Raw genomic sequence first — 21,348 nt, forward strand, 5'->3', positions numbered from 1 at the left:
CCACCCTCCGTGGCTTAGCTCTGTTTATCTTTGGTTGTAAATCAGAGAGAACAAGAGAAGGTGGTGTTGGGGACAGAGAGGAACAAAGGAAATTAACACCAGGGAAGTAAGTGAAACAAACAAGGAACAGATATGGATGATGTGGAAACAGTGGATAAAGCAGAACAAAAAGAACAGATACTGTAGAAAACTATTATAATAGAAATTGTATCGGGAGAGCCAGTCTTTCTCATCACTAGACCAGATACCACTTAAAGAGGACCATCATGCTATATTGAAACATATATGTAGGGGCCATCTCTCCTTTTCCCCCCATCACGTTTGTTGTTGTTTTGAAGAGAGATGGCCTTACAATAATATGTTTCCAATATAGCATGATAGGTCCTCTTTAAGTGTAATACTGGCTGTTGATGATTAAGAGACTGGCTCTCCGGATACATTCTATATAATGTTTCTTTACAGTATCCTGGTTCTTTTGTTCTTTGCCTTTATTCCACTGTTTCCACATTCTCATTTGTTCCTTGTTTGTTTCACTTTCTTTCCCTGGTGTTATCTTCTTGTCTCCTCTCTGTCCACACCATCCTTTCTTCTTGTTTCCTCTCTGTCCCACACCACCTTCTCTTGTTCCATCTGTCCCACCACCACCTTCTCTTGTTCACTCTCTGGTCCCACACCACCTTCTTTGTTCCTCTTCTTGTCCCACCACCACCTCTCTTGTTTCCTCTCTGTCCACAATTTCACCTTCTTCTTGTTCCTCTCCGCTCGATCACCCACCTTCATCTTGTTCCTCCTCTGTCCCACACCACCTTTCTCCTTGTTTCCACTCTGTCCACACCACCTTCTCTTGTTTCCACTCTGTCCCCACACAACCTTCTCTTGTTCCTCCTTCTGTCCACACCACTTCTCTTGTTCCTCTCTTGTTCCCACACCAACCTTCTCTTGTTCCACGTCCTGTCCCACACTCGCACCTTCTCTGTTCCACTCTGTCCCACACAACCTTCTCTGTTCCTCTCTGTCCACAACACCACCTTCTCTTTGTTTCCACTCGTCCCACACACCTTCTCTTGTTCTCTCATGTCCACACCAATTCGTGGCTATTTCCTGTTCTTCTGACTTTTTTGTTCGTTTTAGCCTCAGTCTCTTTTTGCCCCCAACACTTTCCTTTTTCTTTAATTTTCTTACTTTTTAACACCCTCCCGATTTGTCTTTAGATTTCCCTTCCATCTTGTTTTCCTTTTTCAAATTGTTTGAGTTGAAAGAAAAACGTTCTTGAACATTTGTCACCTATTTTACTTAAGCCCATCATCCCCACTTCTTACTTCCTTCATGACCACGCTCCTCAGTCTACCATATTGAGATGAACATGGGTTAAGAAAAGTGATTATCTAGCTTCTCATTCTTTCGCCTGGCCTTCCTTTTAGAGCGTCACACACTTTCTCCTCTGTGGGGATCATTTAAGAATCACTCTATATTCGTATCTTTTCTCCAGGCTCTGAGTGAATCCAGAGGAAAACGATTCCGGACGCAGGCTTTCAAAGGGAGGCTTCGGAGCCCTTTTACTTATTGGCTTCCGCTCGCGTTTTTCAGAGCATGGGAGAACACGCACCAAACAGTTTGGGAGGACGCCGCTCACCTCTCGATGATCATCAAGACACGCTAAAGCTCCAAGAGCATGGATCTAGGTACAACACTTTTTAAAACCTTTCATTTAAGATATTTCATCCTCATTTACGGGAGCGTAACACCATGTTGCGTTTCGAGAGCAGACTGACCGGCAGCATGAGAAACCAGTGGTGGATAAGCTATTAGATATTCTTTCAACTTTTAAACAAAAATTAGCAATACTAAATCAAGAGTTAGATTTACCAGTTTAAACCGCGGCGGGCAAAACGCAACATCTTTGCACAAGAAACAGCTTTCTGATGGCTCATTAACATTTTAATAAAACTATGGAATGGTCAAATACCACTTAACGGGAAGAAACTCAGCTTTCAGACGATATTAACATTTTATTTAGCAAAACGAACATAAGGGGGTGTTAATAACAAAGGCTCTTTGAATAGCCGCTGAGCCGATACAGATTTGCCTTAACACCCCACTTTAGCACCACAACTCACGTTAAATTACCCTTATTACTTATCAGGAATCTGCACAAACAAAGTATCGGTTAGCAAGCTGAGATTCCCACAGATTCCGAGACAGATATAAGTATCAACAAAACTAATTTTTATCTTTGACACAGAATATGCGACCAGAAACTTGCGACAACAAACAACAATAAAAAATGTGCTTTACGGTGCCAACACAGCCCAAAACTTTGTGGTGTTCTGATCAAAAGTTGTGTTCAATGGCATTAAAATGATATCAACGCTGCTGAAGGTTAATCCAGAGGTTAATCCGATGTGTCCAGGTTAGACTCCTTCTTAGGTAAACGTAGTATTGGCATAAAGTATATTTAGGTGTGTAATTACACACGTCAGAATAATATATATAAGATGATTGGATTATTATCAGTCATGCCTTTGTGTCAATGGTGGAACGGATTTTAATTAGTTTAATCCCGTTAATCACAACAATAATCTGTGATAAATCAATCTTTAATCACAAGTTTAAAACACTGTTATTTGTAGTATATATAAACTTATTGTGATTGGAGATGAATAAAATATATTCGTAAATTGTCTTGATAAGTTAACGAGTTACTTTTGATGCTTCTGCTGGATATTTTAACATGAATAAATAAACATGTACTCCAATGTTTATTTATTAGTTTACTTATAGTTTCTTTTAGATTATAATCAGAATTAGGTAGTTGTGCTTAAGTGCAATATTTGAGTAATTTAAATTCCACCACTGGTGAAAACCTCCTTCAGTCACACATTATCATCACGTGATATCAGCTTTAGGAGGTTCAGATATTACAATCTGTGGGTCATTTTGAACTTTCCTATAGCACACCTCAGCTCCTTCAAACTCTGTAAAACCTTTTGAGAAAACCTCAGATTTCCTGTAACCTTTTCCACACATCCCTACACATCTCCCCAACACTCCTTCTATGTAATTATATTCCTCCCTTCTTCCTCTGTACGGGAACACCTCTCCCCAAAAGTGGAGAAGTTCCCCCGAGTTGATTCACCTTGAAATGGCTCTGAACAGTCGCTGATTGCTTTGGCTGCACCAGTCTCTCCGCTCTCACTCTCTATAATCATATCTAATCTTCCCGAGCAGATTGCCGCTCTGTGCCGTGTTGATACCACAACAACGTCTTGATTGCTATCCTCAGAAACCCTCCTTTCATCTCCCCCCCCCCTCCACCTCCACCTCCACCCCCTCGTCTCGCATGGCGTCCCGTCCTAATAGAGATGAAGCATTGTGTGATATGTTTGCAGCGCTACCTGGATGTTGCATGAGGAATGTCATTCACTAACTGAAACCCCCAAATGTTTGTACCCCTCCCTTTCTTTCCTTCCACTTCCTTTAACAGTAGCCGACGAGATTAACCTCACCCCTCGTGCCTCCGACTTCACAGGTAAGGACCGGGGAGAGAAAGGTAGAATGGAAAGAACATTACCTTCACTTCCATCCCATCACTTTGTCTTCTTAAGGTTCATTTCTAAAAGCCTGGAACTGAGGAGTAGAAGTGGTGTTTGACTTTGAGGTATAATTAAAAGCCCTCAGGAGGTCGGATTCACACAAAGTATTGCTGTTTTATGGTTTTATTCTGCATAATATGGTATTATCCAATCACATTCAGCACTTAAACACCGTAACTCATAAAGCAAAGTAGAGAAATTACCTGCACTATAATCGCCCTTATGGCACATTTTGTATTAGAGAGGTTCTATTAAGCTTTTGGGGTTTTCCCTAGTTATAAAGTGCTTTTTGAACATTAAAGCATGAACACAAACTAGGGAAAACCCCAAAAGCTTAATAGAACCTCTCTAATACAAAATGTGCCATAAGGGCGATTNAGTTAATTTTTCTGAGAAAAAGTCCAGGCTGAAATGGTGGCATGCCACTTGTTACGTGTCGACAGCACGTTTGAACGTATTTCCAGTGGTTAAATGATGGCTGTTGGCCACTGACGTGCCATAACAACACCTGGATAATTAAAAGTGCAACCTCTTTTTGCAACCCCGAAAAGGAGGTGAGGATCCCCCTAGAGCAGGCATGGGCAAACTAAGGCCGCGGGGCCATATACGGCGAGCATAACTGACTAGAACGCGAACACACACTTATAAAAAACTTATATAAGTCAGGCAAACACTAACCAGCTTATGTCTGATTCTTTGTTTATTTTACCTTACTTTAATAACCATCCGTTCACTGTTATTTGACTATTGTGAAAGGCAAGATGGTTTTCCTTTTGTTTGTGTTATTGCAACTATCGGATGGAATCTAATACATGGGCTACATGTGCCATCACAAGTAAAACATAACGAAACTACGCCGGTAAAATATGGTAGTGAAACGGCTTATTCCACAAATATGATAGCAACAAGTAGTCAATGATAGTCCCTGATTAGCTTGCTATGTAACATCACCTGTTAGAATGGCCAGAGAGACGTTTCCATAACAGCGTTGTGATGCCAAACGCTTTCAGACTAAAAACACATTCCACTGATGGGGATGGGGATATTTATCAGCTGCTTGTGTGTGACAGTCAGACATGAAAAAAAAAATTTACAGTGGCCTGCTGTCGCGATGGCTGTTAACGGAGAATAAAACTCGGTGCACGAGCAAGCACTGCAGCAGGCAGTAATGCAGCTGAAACCACATTAAATAAAAATGCACCACGGCACTCTGGAGAAATGGTACAAGTCGTGGAGAAGTAGTTCTTTCATTATATGGCTTACGTATTAATTAAAAACTACCCGACCCAGTCCTCTATTTGATTTTCCGTTGTGAGCGGTGTTGCGGAGAAAATCATCGAGCGTTTAAAATGCCGTGTGGGTCATAAGAAGGCACGTAAAACGGTTACGCTCATGACCGCAATAAATCACCTTTGAACGCTAATTCACCCTTTGAACCTGCATTCTGTAACCAATGAGTGGACCAAAGGAAAAGTCAACATTTGAGTGCCGAGTTTATAATGAGTAGTGGACAGCTAAATATATATTTTTACCGATTCTGCTACTGGCCCGGCCCGTCTGTCACAATTTACAACTCCATGTGTGCCCCCGAGCCAAAAGTTTGCCCACCCCTGCCCTAGAGGATAGTTTAGGTCACCGGTGTTTACGTGCTATTATATACAATATGTGTGCTTTATGCTAACATCACAAGACAAAAGTTGTTCCGTGTTGTGTGTAGTGAGAGCGCGCTAGAGTGGAGGGGGCCCCCAAGTCAAAGCTTGCTTAGAGGCCCCCAAAAGTCTGAGGGCCGTTCCCTAGGTCCTCAGCCTGTTCTCCTTGCCTCCTCATGTTATGGGAGATAGGCTTCATACCCCTGCCATTTGGCGTTTGGCAGCCGCCGGATTCCCTGGACACTCCTCCAGGGCCTTAGTATGCCAGGAGACTTCAGGACTGCCTTGATTCAGCTCATGCCTTTGCCCGCGAATCCGCGATCAGCAGATAAGTGCTGGTGTGAGACAGAAACGGAACTATGATACAAGGACACGAGGGCAGCACTTCCGGGCCAGGGAGCTGGTCTGGGTCTACAGCCCACAACGGAAAAAAGGCCGGTGCCCAAAACTTGACAACCTGCAGTGGGTTGGTCCCTGCAGAATACTGGAGAGGGTGGGGGAAGTTGTCTACAGGGTGCAGCTGCTTCCCAAGGGGAGAAAAGTTCCAAACAGTCAAAAATACCAAACAGATCACCCATTCTAGCCTCATTCCCCTCTATTTCAACCTGTTACTAAAGTGCTGATTCTGGGTCAGTAGCTTCAAACATTCACACTTCAACATAAGGCATGTTATGAGTTAAGATTAAGCCATAAGGTTGAGGGAACATGATACAACCTTGAGAACAAAATACTGTGGTCACTACCGAAACATGTTTTGTAAAAAACGTAGTATATGGAGTTATCAACTAAAATGATATGATACTGATTGGTTTAATGTATGTTCAATTTCAACAATCATCAACTCTGGAATCAATATGACCAGTATTATGCATTTTACAAAGAAAGTTTGAATTATGATTTTTATGAATTGTATAAATTGAACTTTGATATTTGATTAAAAATTCACTTTTATTTATTTATTTATTTTTAATTTAATTGTGAAAACCCTCAAGAAATATTTGTTAAAATATTATTTAGAGAAGGGAAGGTAAAACAATCTTAACAGGTTAATATAATACTTTTTTACTACAGTGTATGTACTATGTTTCGGTAGTGACCATTTTTGGTAGAGGAAGAACATTCAAATACAGTCTGAAAATACAATATAAAAATGTACGGTTCTTTTACTAGATATGTGTAATTTAGATATGGTACAAAATATATATGGACAAAGTTTTGGGAAAAAAACATACAACATTCCAAATCATTTCCAACCTGAGTTTGGTCCAATTCGGTAGAATGGCCCATATAGGCCTACGCTACCATTCACACATGTCATTCTTCATCAGAGGTACAACTCTTAAGGTACTTGTACTTTACTTGAGTATTTCCATGTTGTGCTACTGTGTATTCCTACTCCATTACAATTCAAAAATACACCTGGAGTAAATTCACAAGCTACTCTGCAGTATACAAAGTCATTAAAATGGCACCTATGCCAGCTTTGAGAACACTTGCGTCAATAATGATAATCAAAACATAAAATATATATTATTCTGAAATGGACCAACTTGCATAATGAGTGCTATTACTTTTGGTACTTTAAGTACATTTTTATGCTAATACTTTTGTACTTTACTTTTGTAATCTATTTTTCATACATATTCAAATAGATCGCTTCTCCTCACCAGATGGTTGCCACCATAAAAACAAAGTTGGTTATATTATTTTATATTTGCTGGGTGCATTCCTCTCCAATGTATTAATGAATGCATGTCCAATGTATACAAGAATAAATCTTTAAATTATGTTCTCAAAACGTCTTTAAGGTGTACTGTAACTTAAGTGTTGTGATGGTTTTACTGTACTTTCATGTCTATTAAAATAGAGTGTGACATCCCAGTAATAAAGCCATTCTACTGTCCAATTCTCCCTTTCTGGTTCTCTCTCTTTCCATATATCCCAATGAGATTTACCTAGTGTTTATGATTCAAAGTTACCCTCCCATCAACCTCAACATCTTTGTTGCATAAGATTGATGTCCAAAAGCTGCCAAATAAACCTGATGACAAGTTGTTTTCCAGACTATGTGGAGATAGGCAAAGAGAAGAATTATAGAAAAGCAGCTTCTATTTATAATGTATCAGCTGTCAAAATATAATATAGAATAAGTATACAGATATCAAGCATGGTTAAAAATGAAGATATTTAGGTGTGAACGGTGTTGACCAATGAACAACAAAAATAATGCTGTTTATGTGTTTCATAAAAACAAATTCATTTATTGTTTGTGTAGTAAACTAAATAAACAGAATGATATATTTGTAAAGCTTAATTATACATTATTCTGGAGGTGGAGTAATGTAACATTCTACTTCTTTTTATTTATATTGATGCCTGTTAATGTTTAAACAATGCAGATGGGTGTTTCAATAAAATGAAGCCAGCACAACAGAACACAGAATATGATGAACCCAAAGTGTATGGGGAATAGTGCTCAAGGGTCTTGGCTAAAAAAGAACATTAAATGTAAGATTCTGCATCTTCCCCTCACCCAAATCCTTTTTGTATCGTCCCTAACCAAAAAAAAAAACAGGCCATAGTGAACAGAGAAGTTGGAATATTGGAATTTTTTAGGAATAATTATTCGGTTTCTACGTTTTCTGGTTTCAAATAAGTTCCACACTGTGAAATAAATGTATTATCTGTCACTGTCAGTCGATATCTCTGCCCTGCAAACTTGGCCGATGTAAATCTGTGAGCTGAGTGAGGATCCTATTAAGTCAGAAAGTTCAACAGTGTTATTCCGTCAATGTTATCTGCTTCCGAATGTTAACAGCAGAAGCAAGGTGATGATGTGACATGTATTTCTTTCCATTTGTACTGTTGCTGGGGCTCGATAAGGGAGTCAGCATGCCCGTGTCAGAAAGAGGAAGAAGGGGGTTCAGAGGGCACTGAGCAACCTGATGGCAGGATTGTCAATAGAGCATGTTGGCGTTGGAGACCAGGAATCTGACACCACCTTCTCACAAATGCTGCCACTTGGAGTGGCGTCTCATCCTGAGTGACGGTCTACAAGACTCCAGGCTCTGACACCTCCTTATCACTGTGGCATGGAGCGGGCAGCGAGAGGCCCGCCAGGCATGTGACGCTAGAGTTATGGGGATTAAGGTTGTTAGGTAGACACTGCTGTGATTACATGACAATGAAACAGGCTGTACAAGAGATCAAAACTTGCTTAATGATAATTTTATTCTTTACAACTATGATAACAATAATATCTGTGTGATAACCAAAAGCAGAATATGAATGGCTGCGGTGTGAGGAAAGATTTCACAGCAGTTTATAGCAATGTTAGGTAAGAGATATTGTTCATTTTTCAGACAGGAATCCCAGAAGAAATCCAAGACACTGTGAAAGTCATCTCCTGGTCAAAAGCTAGATATAATGGCAAGCAAATAAAGGGAAAAATGTCACATACTTTCAATAAATTCAGCAGCTACAACGTACCATAGTCCATCTTCTTAATGAGCATATAGCCAATGCAATGATTTTAAGAGACTTTTCATACAAAAACAAAAACATACAGCATCCTATAAGTAGTGCAAATCATTGTTATCCGGGGGCTATCCTGAATTGTAGATTTTTCAATTATTCTGAAACTGAATATGCTGGAGCAACTACTGCATTAGATGTATTTCCTGCCAGAACGAAATGTAGATATTATAAAGAACGGTCTGTGATGAAAAGATGTCAGATAATAAGATATTGCATTTACATATTGCAATAAGATGGCGTGTAGAAGTATTTTCTTTTCAAGCACTGTAATAACCCGGGGCGCGAACTTCACTTTTGTCAGATTCAGTACCTTGAAACATTCTTTTGATCTTGGATCCCGCTCACATACTTTGAAACAATTCAGAAGGTTGTTATTGCGACTGATAACAGTGCTGTAGTATTGAACCTTTTGACTAGCTCGCCATTAATGACATGGAGTTTCCAAACAGGATTTATCGGAATATTCAGACATCCACTCTCAGAACCTTCTTTCTTTTCTCTTGCAGTGTCAGATGGGGCCGATAACATACAGTAGTATTTGCAGGAATAGGGCCTGTGATTTACGCTGTAATGTGGTATTATCCAAAAGCATTCTAAAATACAAAAAACAGCAAATAATATATTAAACCATGACAAAAGCTTTATATTCTACATTAATATAATAATAACCTTTATACAATTACAAATGTACATCATTTAGCACAGCATGTGTCCGTCCCTAATATACAACTATATGTCTAGAGTTCTGTTTTTGCACACCACTGTAGAGATCTTAAATACTGTGGAAACAAGCACATGATAAGGAATATAAATAGATGAATAGATGTGTTTCTGAGATGATGGTTGAAACATTGGTGCAGTCTCTCTCTCTCTGTGTAAATGTTTCCAAGACTATCTACAGCCACACTCTGCCACCACCATTCCCTCATACTTGTGGTTGAAAGTGACCACTCCGTTATCGTGATAAAGGAGTGGAATTGACTCCAACTTAGTGGGTACACAGCAGGCACGCGATGCCCTCTCCGGACTCTTAACACTCAGCAGTGTCTGCACTATGGCATGTTTGGTAGGCGAGACCTCGGAGGTCATAGGGGGGTTGCACACGCCGTTGCACTCATACGCCTCATAGCCCACAGGCTGGATGATCCACGTGTCCCAGCCAATGTCTTTAAAATCCACAAAGAGTGGGGTCCTCTTGCATGGCTCGCTCTTAACATTGCGACGGATTCGGGGAGGTGTGTCATAGATAAGGTTGGACTGCAGTTGCATGATAGACTGTTTGTCCAGCTCGTCCTGAATAGCGTGGCCGGCATTGTGGTTCCCCCAGAAAGCTGGTTGGCTTCGGCCTACATTATCAGGAAGGTCATTCTCATGTTCGATCATCTGGTTGAGCTCTTGTTTATCCTGCTTGCGATCTCCGATTTGATCATCTGAGAATACAATCATCACCGCATTGTGTTTCCCCTCCAAACTCCTGTCGATATCCACCCCAACCAATCTCTCGTCCTGCTCCGTGACCTCTTGAGTGACCCCTTCCTCTTCTGACCCAAGACATGCAATATGTACCTCCAGACTGTGAGTAGCAAACCCCAACGACTTCCGCCAGGGTGCAACCGCATGAGTCAGGTCAAACGACACCCAGCTCTTATCTTTGGCACGAAAATGCTTTGTCACCAGTTCCTCAAAATCCTTCATCTCCACCACCTCTTCTTTATCCCTCCTTCTCCCTTCTTTCCCCACCTCTTTAGTCCAAAAAACGCCCTCGTGTATTTTGTAAATGGTCACCTTGCAGTCAATGCCGGCATTTGGTCTTTGGGCCTTCTGGAACAGGGTGAAAAGGCGGAGCTCAGCTATGGTGATGTGCTCATGGTGGTGCATGGAGATGTTGAACAGCAGGGGATGTATCCGTACACCCCTTGTTGTTATGCTGTAGGGGGAGGAATCTGAAATCAAGATATCAAAAAAAGTGTTAATCAATGCATTTTGTATGTTTTTGATGTCAAAACCCATGTTAAACTGTTACATATTAAAACGTAAACACACAAAATTCACGCTTTGTTTTTTTGTAAATAATATTGATTTTCAAGGCAATTAAAACAATAAACACTTCTAGATTTACAGTATTATGATCAAAGCAATCAACATTTTTAAATCCTTAAATCTTAAGAATGTCAGAGAAAACCAATAATAAATAAATAAATAACTTATTTATTTTTGTGCGATACTGAATATTTAAATGCTCAAAAAGTTTGTTAAACACAAAGAAGTTTGTACCTTCATTCTTGAAACTGCGAACGACGTTGGCTGAGGGAACAGCCGTGCGGTCGTTGGCAAAGCGGTCGTACAGCTCCAGCATGTACTCTGGGGGCTGCCTGCGGGCAGGCAGAGGCCTGGGCTGGGGCCTCAGCTCGGTCAGGTTCATCGTGGAGAGAAACTGACTCAGAAAGGCCTGAGCGTCAAGTAGCGGATTATCACCCATCCTGACTGATACCCTGTGACTGTTCTCAGGGGACCTGATAGGACTGCTCATGCTCAAACCAGTCAACATCAGGAGAAAGACATTCGAAGAGCGGATAAATCCAAAGTTGGAGAGGACTGAAACGGCCATGGTAGAGTGGAGTAAAGGTTTAAAATCCAGAGATTGAGTATCAGATGAGAAGACGGGAGGGATCCTTTGGAAAGAATACCTGCAACTGGGAAAGACTGTCCTTCGGTAAATGACAACAGGTTGCTATTGGGGGCAAAGACAAAACAGGTTTGCCCTTGTTGATCTTGAGGTTTGGTTCTGAGGGCAGGGCTGTGCTGTCCAATGTGCTGTGCTGACATGTTTGGAGATGTTTGGCCTTGCTCTGCCCACCTCCCTCTCCACCCGCCAGGACCTTATCATCCATTTCGACTGATATCTTGATGCATGCATTTTTTTCCTAATTAACCACTGACAAAACTTGCCTTAAAGTGACTTTAGATCAGCATTATATGTTCATGTATGTAGTGATTTATGTAGCACAATGCTGACATTTAAAATGTTTAACCGTTATAAAAAACAATTAAAAAACATAATGGGTTTGGAGATAACAAAGTTTTCAAATGATGTTGGTGGTTCTACTTTTCATTTTAATGCCTGAAATCAATTACCAATTAACAATATGTGTTCATTTATGCTATGCAATCTCCACAAGAGGCCAGTGTAGACTCAGTGTCTGTACTTCTGCCTCTTCTTCTTAAATGTAATTAAACATTTTCATTAAGTGGTTAAGAGGGTTGATTTGATCTCATTTGCATATGCTTTTAGCTAATTACTGGTGTTGTTTTAATAGCGGCTCTCTGAAAGCTCACAAATGCAATCATTGACATCAAAGTACACTCACTTTAACAAACAAAAAACATATTTAAATAAATGAAAACTAATTTTAAAAATATGTCATTTTAGATGATTGAGACATACAACACTATGAGATTCCACCCATAGCTCTGAAAACACATATATGAGACATACACATCATGAAGCTACAGATATTTGAACACAGTACATGAGTATCTAGATGCCAACACTTTACTGCTGCAGCCTGCCGAATGAAACATGACTAATGTCAACACATTTCAGCGCTCTCAGTGGCATTGTGCAACCAAGATCAAAGTTTGTTATCAGTCCTCACAGCGACTGCCGATATGAGGTTATATAAATGTCTTGACAGCTTGTCTGGGTGCACATGAGGTAGGAAATGTAGTATTCTAATGTTTATTCAAGGCAAAAACATGTTATTTATTTGGTTTTAAAATATGAGAAATGAGAATACAAAGACAAATGTTGCATTGGTATTCTTTGGAAGTGTTTTTGTGATACTCCTTTGCTGAGTCACTGCTTAATCAATAAATGCATTATGTATAGGGCGTGACAAGCATAATACATATTCAAACCATATATTGTACGGTACATTTTTGTCATCTCTGATAAGTTTGTTGTAAGGTATTCTGCATACTGAATTTATGCTAATATATTGAAATGTTGTGAGTTTTGCAAAGAACTGGACATTACTAGGAGTAGACAAAGCAATCTGAACAGTATTGCAATGGATGCTGTAGAGTAGGTCATGTTTGAATCTATATTTAACCAGGTAGTCCGGTATTGCAGTAGGTTGCAGACCAAAATACAGTATGTATAGAGAACATCCAACATATTGCTGTTTGTTTCAAAATATAACTGCTGGGAGTTGAGCGTGTTTTCCAGACTGTTCCCCTGGAATAATTAAATTAATTAGTCAGTGTTTTTTGGCCAATGCACCTCCATTTTGGCACAGATTTCTCCTCTTTGGATCTCTTTGGGTAGGTAAGTGGTTTGAAAACTTGCATATCATTTTTATGAGTGCCAGAAATCATCTACAGCTGTCAAATTCTGCCAACTGGCATTCAACCAAATATGACACACATTTGTAGTTGTGTTTGCAATTGTTGTTTAGCTGTGTTAGAGTTTGGTTTTTATTATGTTGTACCAGCACATAGTGTGACTGCTAGCAAAGAATAAGCCCTGGCTGTGTACAAATGTTCTTTATACAACGAATGTGTAGGTTTTTAAGTTTGACCACAACGTAAAGAAATTTGAAAATCCAATAGTCACAACTGACTGCCGATAAAGAAAATGAATAGGAGACTTTATCTATTCATTTAAACCTGTTCAGAGAACATAAATACAGGGTTGTTAAACCAGCCGGGGGGTGCTGTTTTGGTACCCACTGATAAAATGGAAGAGGGCATAAAATCCAGTCTGCAAAACAAAAAAAGACTTCAATAAAAATGTGAAATTATGCACATCATTTATTTTCATTTTTCATTCAATATAGCGATGCAAAAAGGACCACTGCAAAGCAGAGTTGTATAGAATGTAGGATCACTTACCGGGATTAGCTAATGCACATCGATAACCTTTAATTAATAACATGGGTATTACAATAAATATTACAATATAAATACCTTCATTTAGAATATTAACAGTCTTTTGTTACACATTTACAATTCCCTTTTGCCTATCATGAAACAAATGGAATAGAGAGGCTTCGCTAATAACAGCATAGTCGAGTCTGATGGCAGCTTTGTCAAGAATGAACTGAATTCAAAATAATTTGGATGTTTTTAAAGACGAGGCCGACGATGGCCCTAATAGTAATTATCTCAAACACTGACCAAATTATATTTAAATAATTTTATATCAGAATATTTTTCAGCCCATAACCCATGGGGATGGACAACAACCGATGCTAATTTAGGCCTTAAACTTGACAAACTAGACGTTTTATAAATTATTTCCTTTTTGTGTAGCAATACAATTTAAATTGTACATGTCATATCATCTTTGGAGTCATGATTCACCACAGTTTGCATATTCAGGCTATTTCATATCTCATACATAATCCTTCATGAGTTTTTCAGAAATACAGTAGGCTATATTATGCTAAAGGACAAAATCTATTAAATGTTTTTCCAAATAACCTCCATAATATATACATGTAAATGTTTGGCACGTTATTTCCTGTAAACTAAGGAAATTATTTGAATTGTCTGTACAAGAATGAGCAAATAGCACAAATCTGTATTTCACCAATGGAGAGTGTCTCTACAGGATGTATCTGGCCGTGTTGTGGTGTTTACACCCAGGAGTCCAGCGGTGGAGGTTTGTTATCCATGAGGCCCACTGCAGGCCTGCCAGCTCTGATGAAGTGTTTTCTCTCACTCAGCGCCTAGGTAAAGAAATGTGCAAACAGACGGTGTTAGTCAATTTGAATCAGCAACACTGAAAAGACTGCCCATTAAAATCACAAGGCAATAATCCTCTAAAACTGATTTTAATAGAACATACCTGGAGGTTGTCTCTTTCCACAACAGGCCCTTTAGCATCTCCAACTCTATCGTTTGGCTCTAAACTGGAGTATACATCTGCAAAGGAAATTATAATCACATTAGCGGAAGACAATATGGCAAATGTGGCATTTTACTGACCATTTTACTAGATGCTAAATACATATAATATGCTATTTCTTGTACTGGTGTCTGCAGAAGCCTATAAACCCTACACCAACATTCATTTTCACAACAGGCCAGTCATTAAAAAGCAGCAAAGCCTCAGAAGCGATTACTAGATGACTGAGAGAAACAGGCACTTGTAATGAAATAATTCATTAAAAGCTTGCTTGGAAGCTAGAGGTCGCTCTTGACGTGAGAAAGCGGGTGCCCTTTTGGAACAACGTTGAAATGAAATGTCACTGCTGAGGCGTGCGCCTTCTCTGCCTGTGGGGGGGCATGTTCAGGCTAATAAGCTGAGTCTCTGCACTGATAACCCTGGCAGCACATCATTGGTTTAAGGCTATGATTCAGAAGAATATGGTGTGGTACTGAAAACCCCCCATTTCTTTGTCCCTGACATGACAAGAGCCACAATATGTTTAAAAGCCGCTTTTATTCCCCGAGCTAGAGGACACTTTTCTCATACAGATGATGGTTTAATAATAGTTTGAATGCATGCAATGATTTGCTGACCTTGGTTTTTGTCCATGAGAGGCAAGGTGATGTCATCGGCGCCTTGCTTTCCACTCTTAGATTTTTTTGTCACCCCGGTAGCTGTTGGCTTTGAAAGATAAAAAACGATTATGTTACTGGATGACTACCAGCATTTTATGCTTTCCTGTTATAATGTTTTAGAGGGGTATTAAAATGGTACCAATTAGAATGAATTGTGCTGTGTTGGACAGCCACACAACTTTACTTTTTCAGGAGACAATAAGCTTAAATGTAATGATCTGTTTTACAACTCACATAAAGGGTTTCCTGTGTCCTCAGTGGCAAACAGCCGACTGTGCAAAATATTTTCTGGGTTCAGATTAAGCCCAAATGTCCCCACTCCGACAAAACACTGATTTATTACCTGAATGTATCTTGTTTATTTTTTACTCATCCATGTTTGTATTTCTCGACTCACATTACTACTAGAAAAGTGGTTTGTCGTGCCAAATCCAGAAACTTGTAACAAATACCTTAAAGTGGGTCTTGTTCCAGCCGGCCTTGACCAGGACGCTTCGCAGGTCCTTGTAGGCCCATATTGTCTGGAGCACATGGGAGGCAGCCTTGGTCTCCCGTGCTGATTGGCTGACAACAAGTAATAAGACAACGTGTTAAACAGCAGAGGAAAGCTCTTAGACAATACTGTCCGCATGAATAAAATCTATTCCTGATTGCCCTGGGTGCTTATAATATCACGAGTTAATGAGGCTGTGTCTGAAGTATAAACAGATATTAAGCAGTTGCAGCAAGGAATACTATAATGCAAACACTATTATTTTCCATCTTATATTGAAAANGTAGTGACCACAGTATTTTGTTCTCAAGGTTGTATCATGTTCCCTCAACCTTATGGCTTAATCTTAACTCATAACATGCCTTATGTTGAAGTGTGAATGTTTGAAGCTACTGACCCAAAATCAGCACTTTAGTAACAGGTTGAAATAGAGGGGAATGAGGCTAGAATGGGTGATCTGTTTGGTATTTTGAGCAAAATACTTCACAGACATATTTTTTATATATATGAGACCTATAATATATGCCGAACAACAGTATAATAAGAGACCTTTAAAGTAACACGCAGATTTTCAAACTTTAAAACACATATATTTCAAAATGGTGGGATTTCCTTGCTTACCATTCAATTTTGTCACTACCCGAAACGATCATGTCAATTACCGAAACGTACCCGTATGTTTCGGTAGTGACGATTCCAGCTAAAGTTGACCATAACTAAAGAATGCTAGCAAGTACAGTACATGGCTAGCATACACGTCTTTGAAGAGGTTAACACACTAGGGATGTGCATCTCCATCACTGAGGCCGATGCGATGCGCATCTCGATACGTTGCCACGATACGATACATTAACGATACATTTGAAACACCAGGCGATGCGATACGATACGATTCACCCCTGTTGCGATACAGTTCGATACGATTTGATTCAACATTATGCGATTCGGGGCGATACGATACGATTCAACACGATGCAAAAATAATGATACTTCAATATGGTACGACAGAGGATTTTTGTTTTATTCCTGATATGCAGCAAATCATACATTAACAAAAAAGTGCTTTACATATTTGGTACTGCACATGAGCACATCCCATCTTGCCGTTTATTTTTTTACCTTTAAAAGCTCTCCAGAGTACAATTGTATAACACCTCACAGTTAAACAATGTAAGGATGCATTGCTCATGATTAACAATGTGCAAATAACAGCTACCATAGAGCAATGCCCATACAGCTGCCAGCCTGATGTGCTTAACACTCATTCATAGGCTAACTCACCAGTGAGCAGAAAGCAGTGGTTTCTATATGAACAATAAAGAATACAAATAACCTTTCACAAACAGGTATTTCATAACTGCTTACAGTAAGGAAGACATTTAAATTATTATTGGCCACAGGCTGCTGTAAACTAAACATCACTCTCTCTGACAGAACACCTCACTGAGTGATTTAACTCATATGTCTTACTTTCAGGTTTCTCTTTCCAGCCGCAGACCCCATGTCGCCTCTTTATGTGCGTCGCTAAGTTCCTCGTACTACTTGTGTACTTTAAAGCGGCACGGCATCGTTTACAATTTGCGAGCGATTTTTCAAGTTGACCGTCTTTCATGAAAAATTTGAAGTGTTGCCAAAAGTTTGATTTGTAGGTATTTTTCGGTGCGCTGTGTTTCTCTTTTTCCTCGACTTCATGTGTGTTGATAACTGAGACTCTCGGCCTCCGTAGTGCGAAGCAAAGATCAAAGATCGTCTCTGCTGAGCGTTGACAAGATGAGGGGATTTTATATGAATGAATCGTTTTTTTACCGATGCAAAGACGCTACAATCGATGCATCGCGAGTTCAACCCAAACTGTAGCCGATGTGCACTCTTTCAACCGGTGCACTAGCATCTTGAACGTTTATGCCGATGCACCGATGCGAATCAGTGAATCTTAACATCCCTAGTGTGTATGCATAGTAAATAGGCTCAGCAACAGACACACCTTAGTGCAAAGATAAATAGCAGATAAAGCACTACAAAGTGCCTGCCAGTAAACCCAAAGCAGAAGTGACGTCAGCGGCTTCATTTGCCTTATCCTTCCTCAGGGAATTATTCCGGTGAGGACGCAGATCGAGGGACTAATGAGCTTGGGGGGAACAAGTACTGGGGACAAGTACCGGCAAAGTACTTGGTGTGAAAGCGGCTAAATTTAGTTGTACGTGCCTTGCTGCCTGTAGCACTATGCTTGATGGAGCATATGTGTGGGCTGGACCTGTATAGTTTAATTTACAGGAAAGGAGGAAATACTCAGGAAATACTCACGAGTCGTGAGTAAATCTGATTTTGTCAGAAATCGGGAGAAATATGACCCCGGGAGGAAACCGGCAGTGGGCAATGAAATTGGGAGGGTTGGCAAATATGCCTGCAATACATATGCTGCAGCTGCTACTTCATAAAGGAAATGGTGGTCAATATTAACAGCATAGGAGCTAAAACGCTTGAGAGAGAGCTGCGGTCCTCCTGTCCTCACAACTCTTATTAATCCCGGTACCGGACGTGTTATTTGTTCTTACTCGGAACCGAGTTTAGCTTCCTAATCCTTCCACTGTGCTCGCTACACGTCCCGTCTAACAGTACAGAAGGGTTCGGTACGATTTCGGTACCGAACCCTACTCCTCAGTCATCCTGTTAGTTTAACGTGCCTACCTTAGTTAATTCCCAGGTGAACATGTGCGGTGGAAATACTAGAGGGATTAATCCCATGCGTTAACGCGTTAACTTTGACAGCCCTAATTATTACTAGCCTACTATAAAGTTACATGAAAAGACCACAAATAAGGAAAATTAAATGCTGAACTATGAGAACAAAAACGTCAGCATCTGGTCGTTAATAAAGTATGACTATGTTCGCCTTAAATCCACACCCTCTCGTGCACTGTGTAAGGAATGAGGCGCAATACGGATCCTGTTTACAGTATATGTGGCATTAACAAACTCCAGAAAATACGAGACTAACTTTAGGCGTATACGCTAAATGGTATAAGTGTGGAAAATAATACATTTTAACTTATCCTATTTTGAATTTCTTGGACTGACGTTAAATACAGCGAGTCAAATATACAATTTAAAATATCCTCTTTGGGCGAGCCGGTTGTAACTCACATTTTTTACTCACTTTAAATATTCTCCCTATGTTCTCCAGCTTGATGAATCGTCCTAGTTCCCCGCCAGAGGTTCACGTTATCTTGCTCGAACATGTTGGTGTACCGTTGTGGTGGAGCTGGAGGAATTTCCTTTGGTCTCCGTTTGGCTCAATTTAACAGAACTTTGGATTTCCCCGCTATATTTTGCACGGCCGGAAGTAATCGTTTAGAAATAAACCGTTAACTTTTAAAACAGTCGTGCAAAAAAATACTTAATTTACACTTTATTAAACGTCATAAACATTTGAAACCTGCAAACATGTGAACATGAAGCTATTATTTTCATTAAAAAATAACTAAATTATTATATAAAAACAATTATTTCGGGGGCGGATCTCCACGGACTCTCCTACAAAATACAAGAAACGTTACTTGGAGGGGTCCAACACGAGGTAGTCAATGACAGAGACTGCAGCTTCTAAAACTGTCCCAAAGGAGTGGAACCAACTTTAAGTGCGCCAACTGTTCTAGATTTAAACGTCGCCCACCACTGCTGCTGTAGGCCTACTCGAACAGGCTGGTGGAGTCCAGCCTACAATCTTACCTAGAAATTATACAGAACATGTTACATAGTGGCTGTAGTGATGAAAATATACATCACCACTTCACTTTTGAATGTGGCATGCAAAGAGAAACATCCACCGTTTTTGTAGAACAAGATTTAACAAGACAGCGAGTGACCGACCACGAACTGGAAGCTGCTGTCTTCAATTCAGTAAAAGAGGTAATATTGGGCTTCAATACGTTATATGGCGTTAATGTCCCAGAGATACATTAAAATAAATGGTAATTGTGTATTTTCATTATTATACTATATGTGTGTATGTGTGCTGTAGCAATTGGCTAACCTGGCCAATTGGCTAACCTGGTACAGACACCTGCCTCCTGTGGGCGACTTCTCCATCCATTCATTCATTATTTAATAAATGTTTTTGTGTGTGGCTCAGGGAGGGCGGCGCCCTAGCGCCCTCTATTGGCCATCCGCCACTGCAAACGTTAAATTGTTCTAATACTCTTCATTTTGAATGTAATTGTTAGGCTGATAAAACTGCAATGCTTGCAATTAGGCCATTGTTTAATGCCATTATCTCGAGAAAACGATCATTGTTATCTCTAAATTATCAACCCGGTAACATAATTTCTGTGGTTAAATAGTGGAGGCTATACAGTGTCAAACATGTATTCCATGCCAGCCTGTATAGATGGCATAGATTATAATAATAATAATAATAATAATAATAATAATAATATTCCTAGAGGTAACTTTATTCTGGGTTAACATACATGGATTATGCTTACATTTTTGACACTACTGTATTTCACCCACATACATTAGTTTACCTTGGTTATTCTGAAGTGGAGCTGTCCAGGCCCCTGTCGGGCTGTTTAGGTTTTTTTCCTTTCCCTCCACATCCAACTACGATTACTTTCTTATGTCATTATCTATAGAAATTGGCCTTATGTTTCCTCCATGTTTATGTAAATGTATATACATGTGTGTATATTTATATATTTGTCGTCTTAAACATAATTGTTATAACTAACACTAATAATTACGATCTTATCTATTGTTTGTCTTCAGTGTCAGCCTGACAGTTTATTATTTATGTAATTGTTACTGCCAAAAGAGTGTAGTTCTTGTTTAATTGTTACACTGTCAAAATAGTGTAGTTGTTTTTATCTCATATTGCACTACAAGTGCCCTACTTAGAACATGATTGTTGAGGCTACAATAAAGATGCCTGTCAAAATGTCTAAACATATCTTTTGTGTTTTATTGTTCCACTACATTTCATAATGATAATTGCTACAATGATGGGGAGTTGTCTTTTCTCTTACTGTGCCACAGNCAGAAGACTCGAAAAAAAATCAGCAAAGATGTTTTATTGAGTGGATGATCACTATTGGTAATTGGTAATTTTTTGGTAATTGGACTGTACTTATATAGCGCTTTATCCAGTCTTTAAGACCCCTCAAAGCGCTTTACATACTACATGTCATTCACCCATTCACACCCATTCATACAGAGCAGTGTACCTTACTCTAGGACCTAACATTCACACACATTCACACACCGTTGGCCATGCCATCGGGAGCAACTCAGGGTTAAGTATCTTGCCCAAGGATACATCGACATGTTGACTGCATGGGCTGGGATCGAACCCACAACCTTCTGGTTGAAAAACGACCACACTCCCTCACAGCCACAGTCGCCCTACGTGACAGACGTTTTCAAAACCGTTTATGGTCTCCGGTACTTCCAGTCCAACGCCTACTGCATGCACAGCGTTAAAATCGGGCCTTCAAAAATAAAAGCTTGA

At 39.7% G+C, this 21,348-nt stretch overlaps 2 protein-coding genes across 2 annotated transcripts in view; both read right to left on the bottom strand.

The window, feature by feature from the left end:
- Positions 1–9,670: 9,670 nt before the first annotated feature.
- On the bottom strand, positions 9,671–11,670 carry LOC104959343 (bone morphogenetic protein 10-like). The gene is made up of 3 exons (XM_010787215.1): positions 11,467–11,670; positions 11,054–11,228; positions 9,671–10,722 (listed from the first exon to the last, which is right to left on the bottom strand). Exons 1-3 carry the CDS (start codon positions 11,668–11,670, stop codon positions 9,671–9,673), a joined length of 1,431 nt encoding a protein of 476 aa, XP_010785517.1.
- A 1,903-nt stretch (positions 11,671–13,573) lies between these two features.
- Positions 13,574–21,348, bottom strand: part of LOC104959344 (armadillo repeat protein deleted in velo-cardio-facial syndrome homolog) — an 8,335-nt gene continuing 560 nt past the window's right edge. The window contains exons 2-5 of the mRNA XM_010787216.1: positions 15,802–15,913; positions 15,308–15,395; positions 14,631–14,707; positions 13,574–14,511 (exon numbers count right to left, since the gene is read on the bottom strand). Of these exons, the coding sequence (XP_010785518.1) occupies positions 14,419–14,511; positions 14,631–14,707; positions 15,308–15,395; positions 15,802–15,913 (370 nt within the window). The 3' untranslated portion in view covers positions 13,574–14,418. The remainder of the gene's footprint in view (positions 14,512–14,630; positions 14,708–15,307; positions 15,396–15,801; positions 15,914–21,348) is intronic.

This window comes from Notothenia coriiceps, unplaced genomic scaffold (genome assembly GCF_000735185.1).
Source record: "Notothenia coriiceps isolate Sejong01 unplaced genomic scaffold, NC01 NC01_scaffold00030211, whole genome shotgun sequence".
In the NCBI taxonomy this organism is placed as follows: Eukaryota; Metazoa; Chordata; class Actinopteri; order Perciformes; family Nototheniidae; genus Notothenia; species Notothenia coriiceps.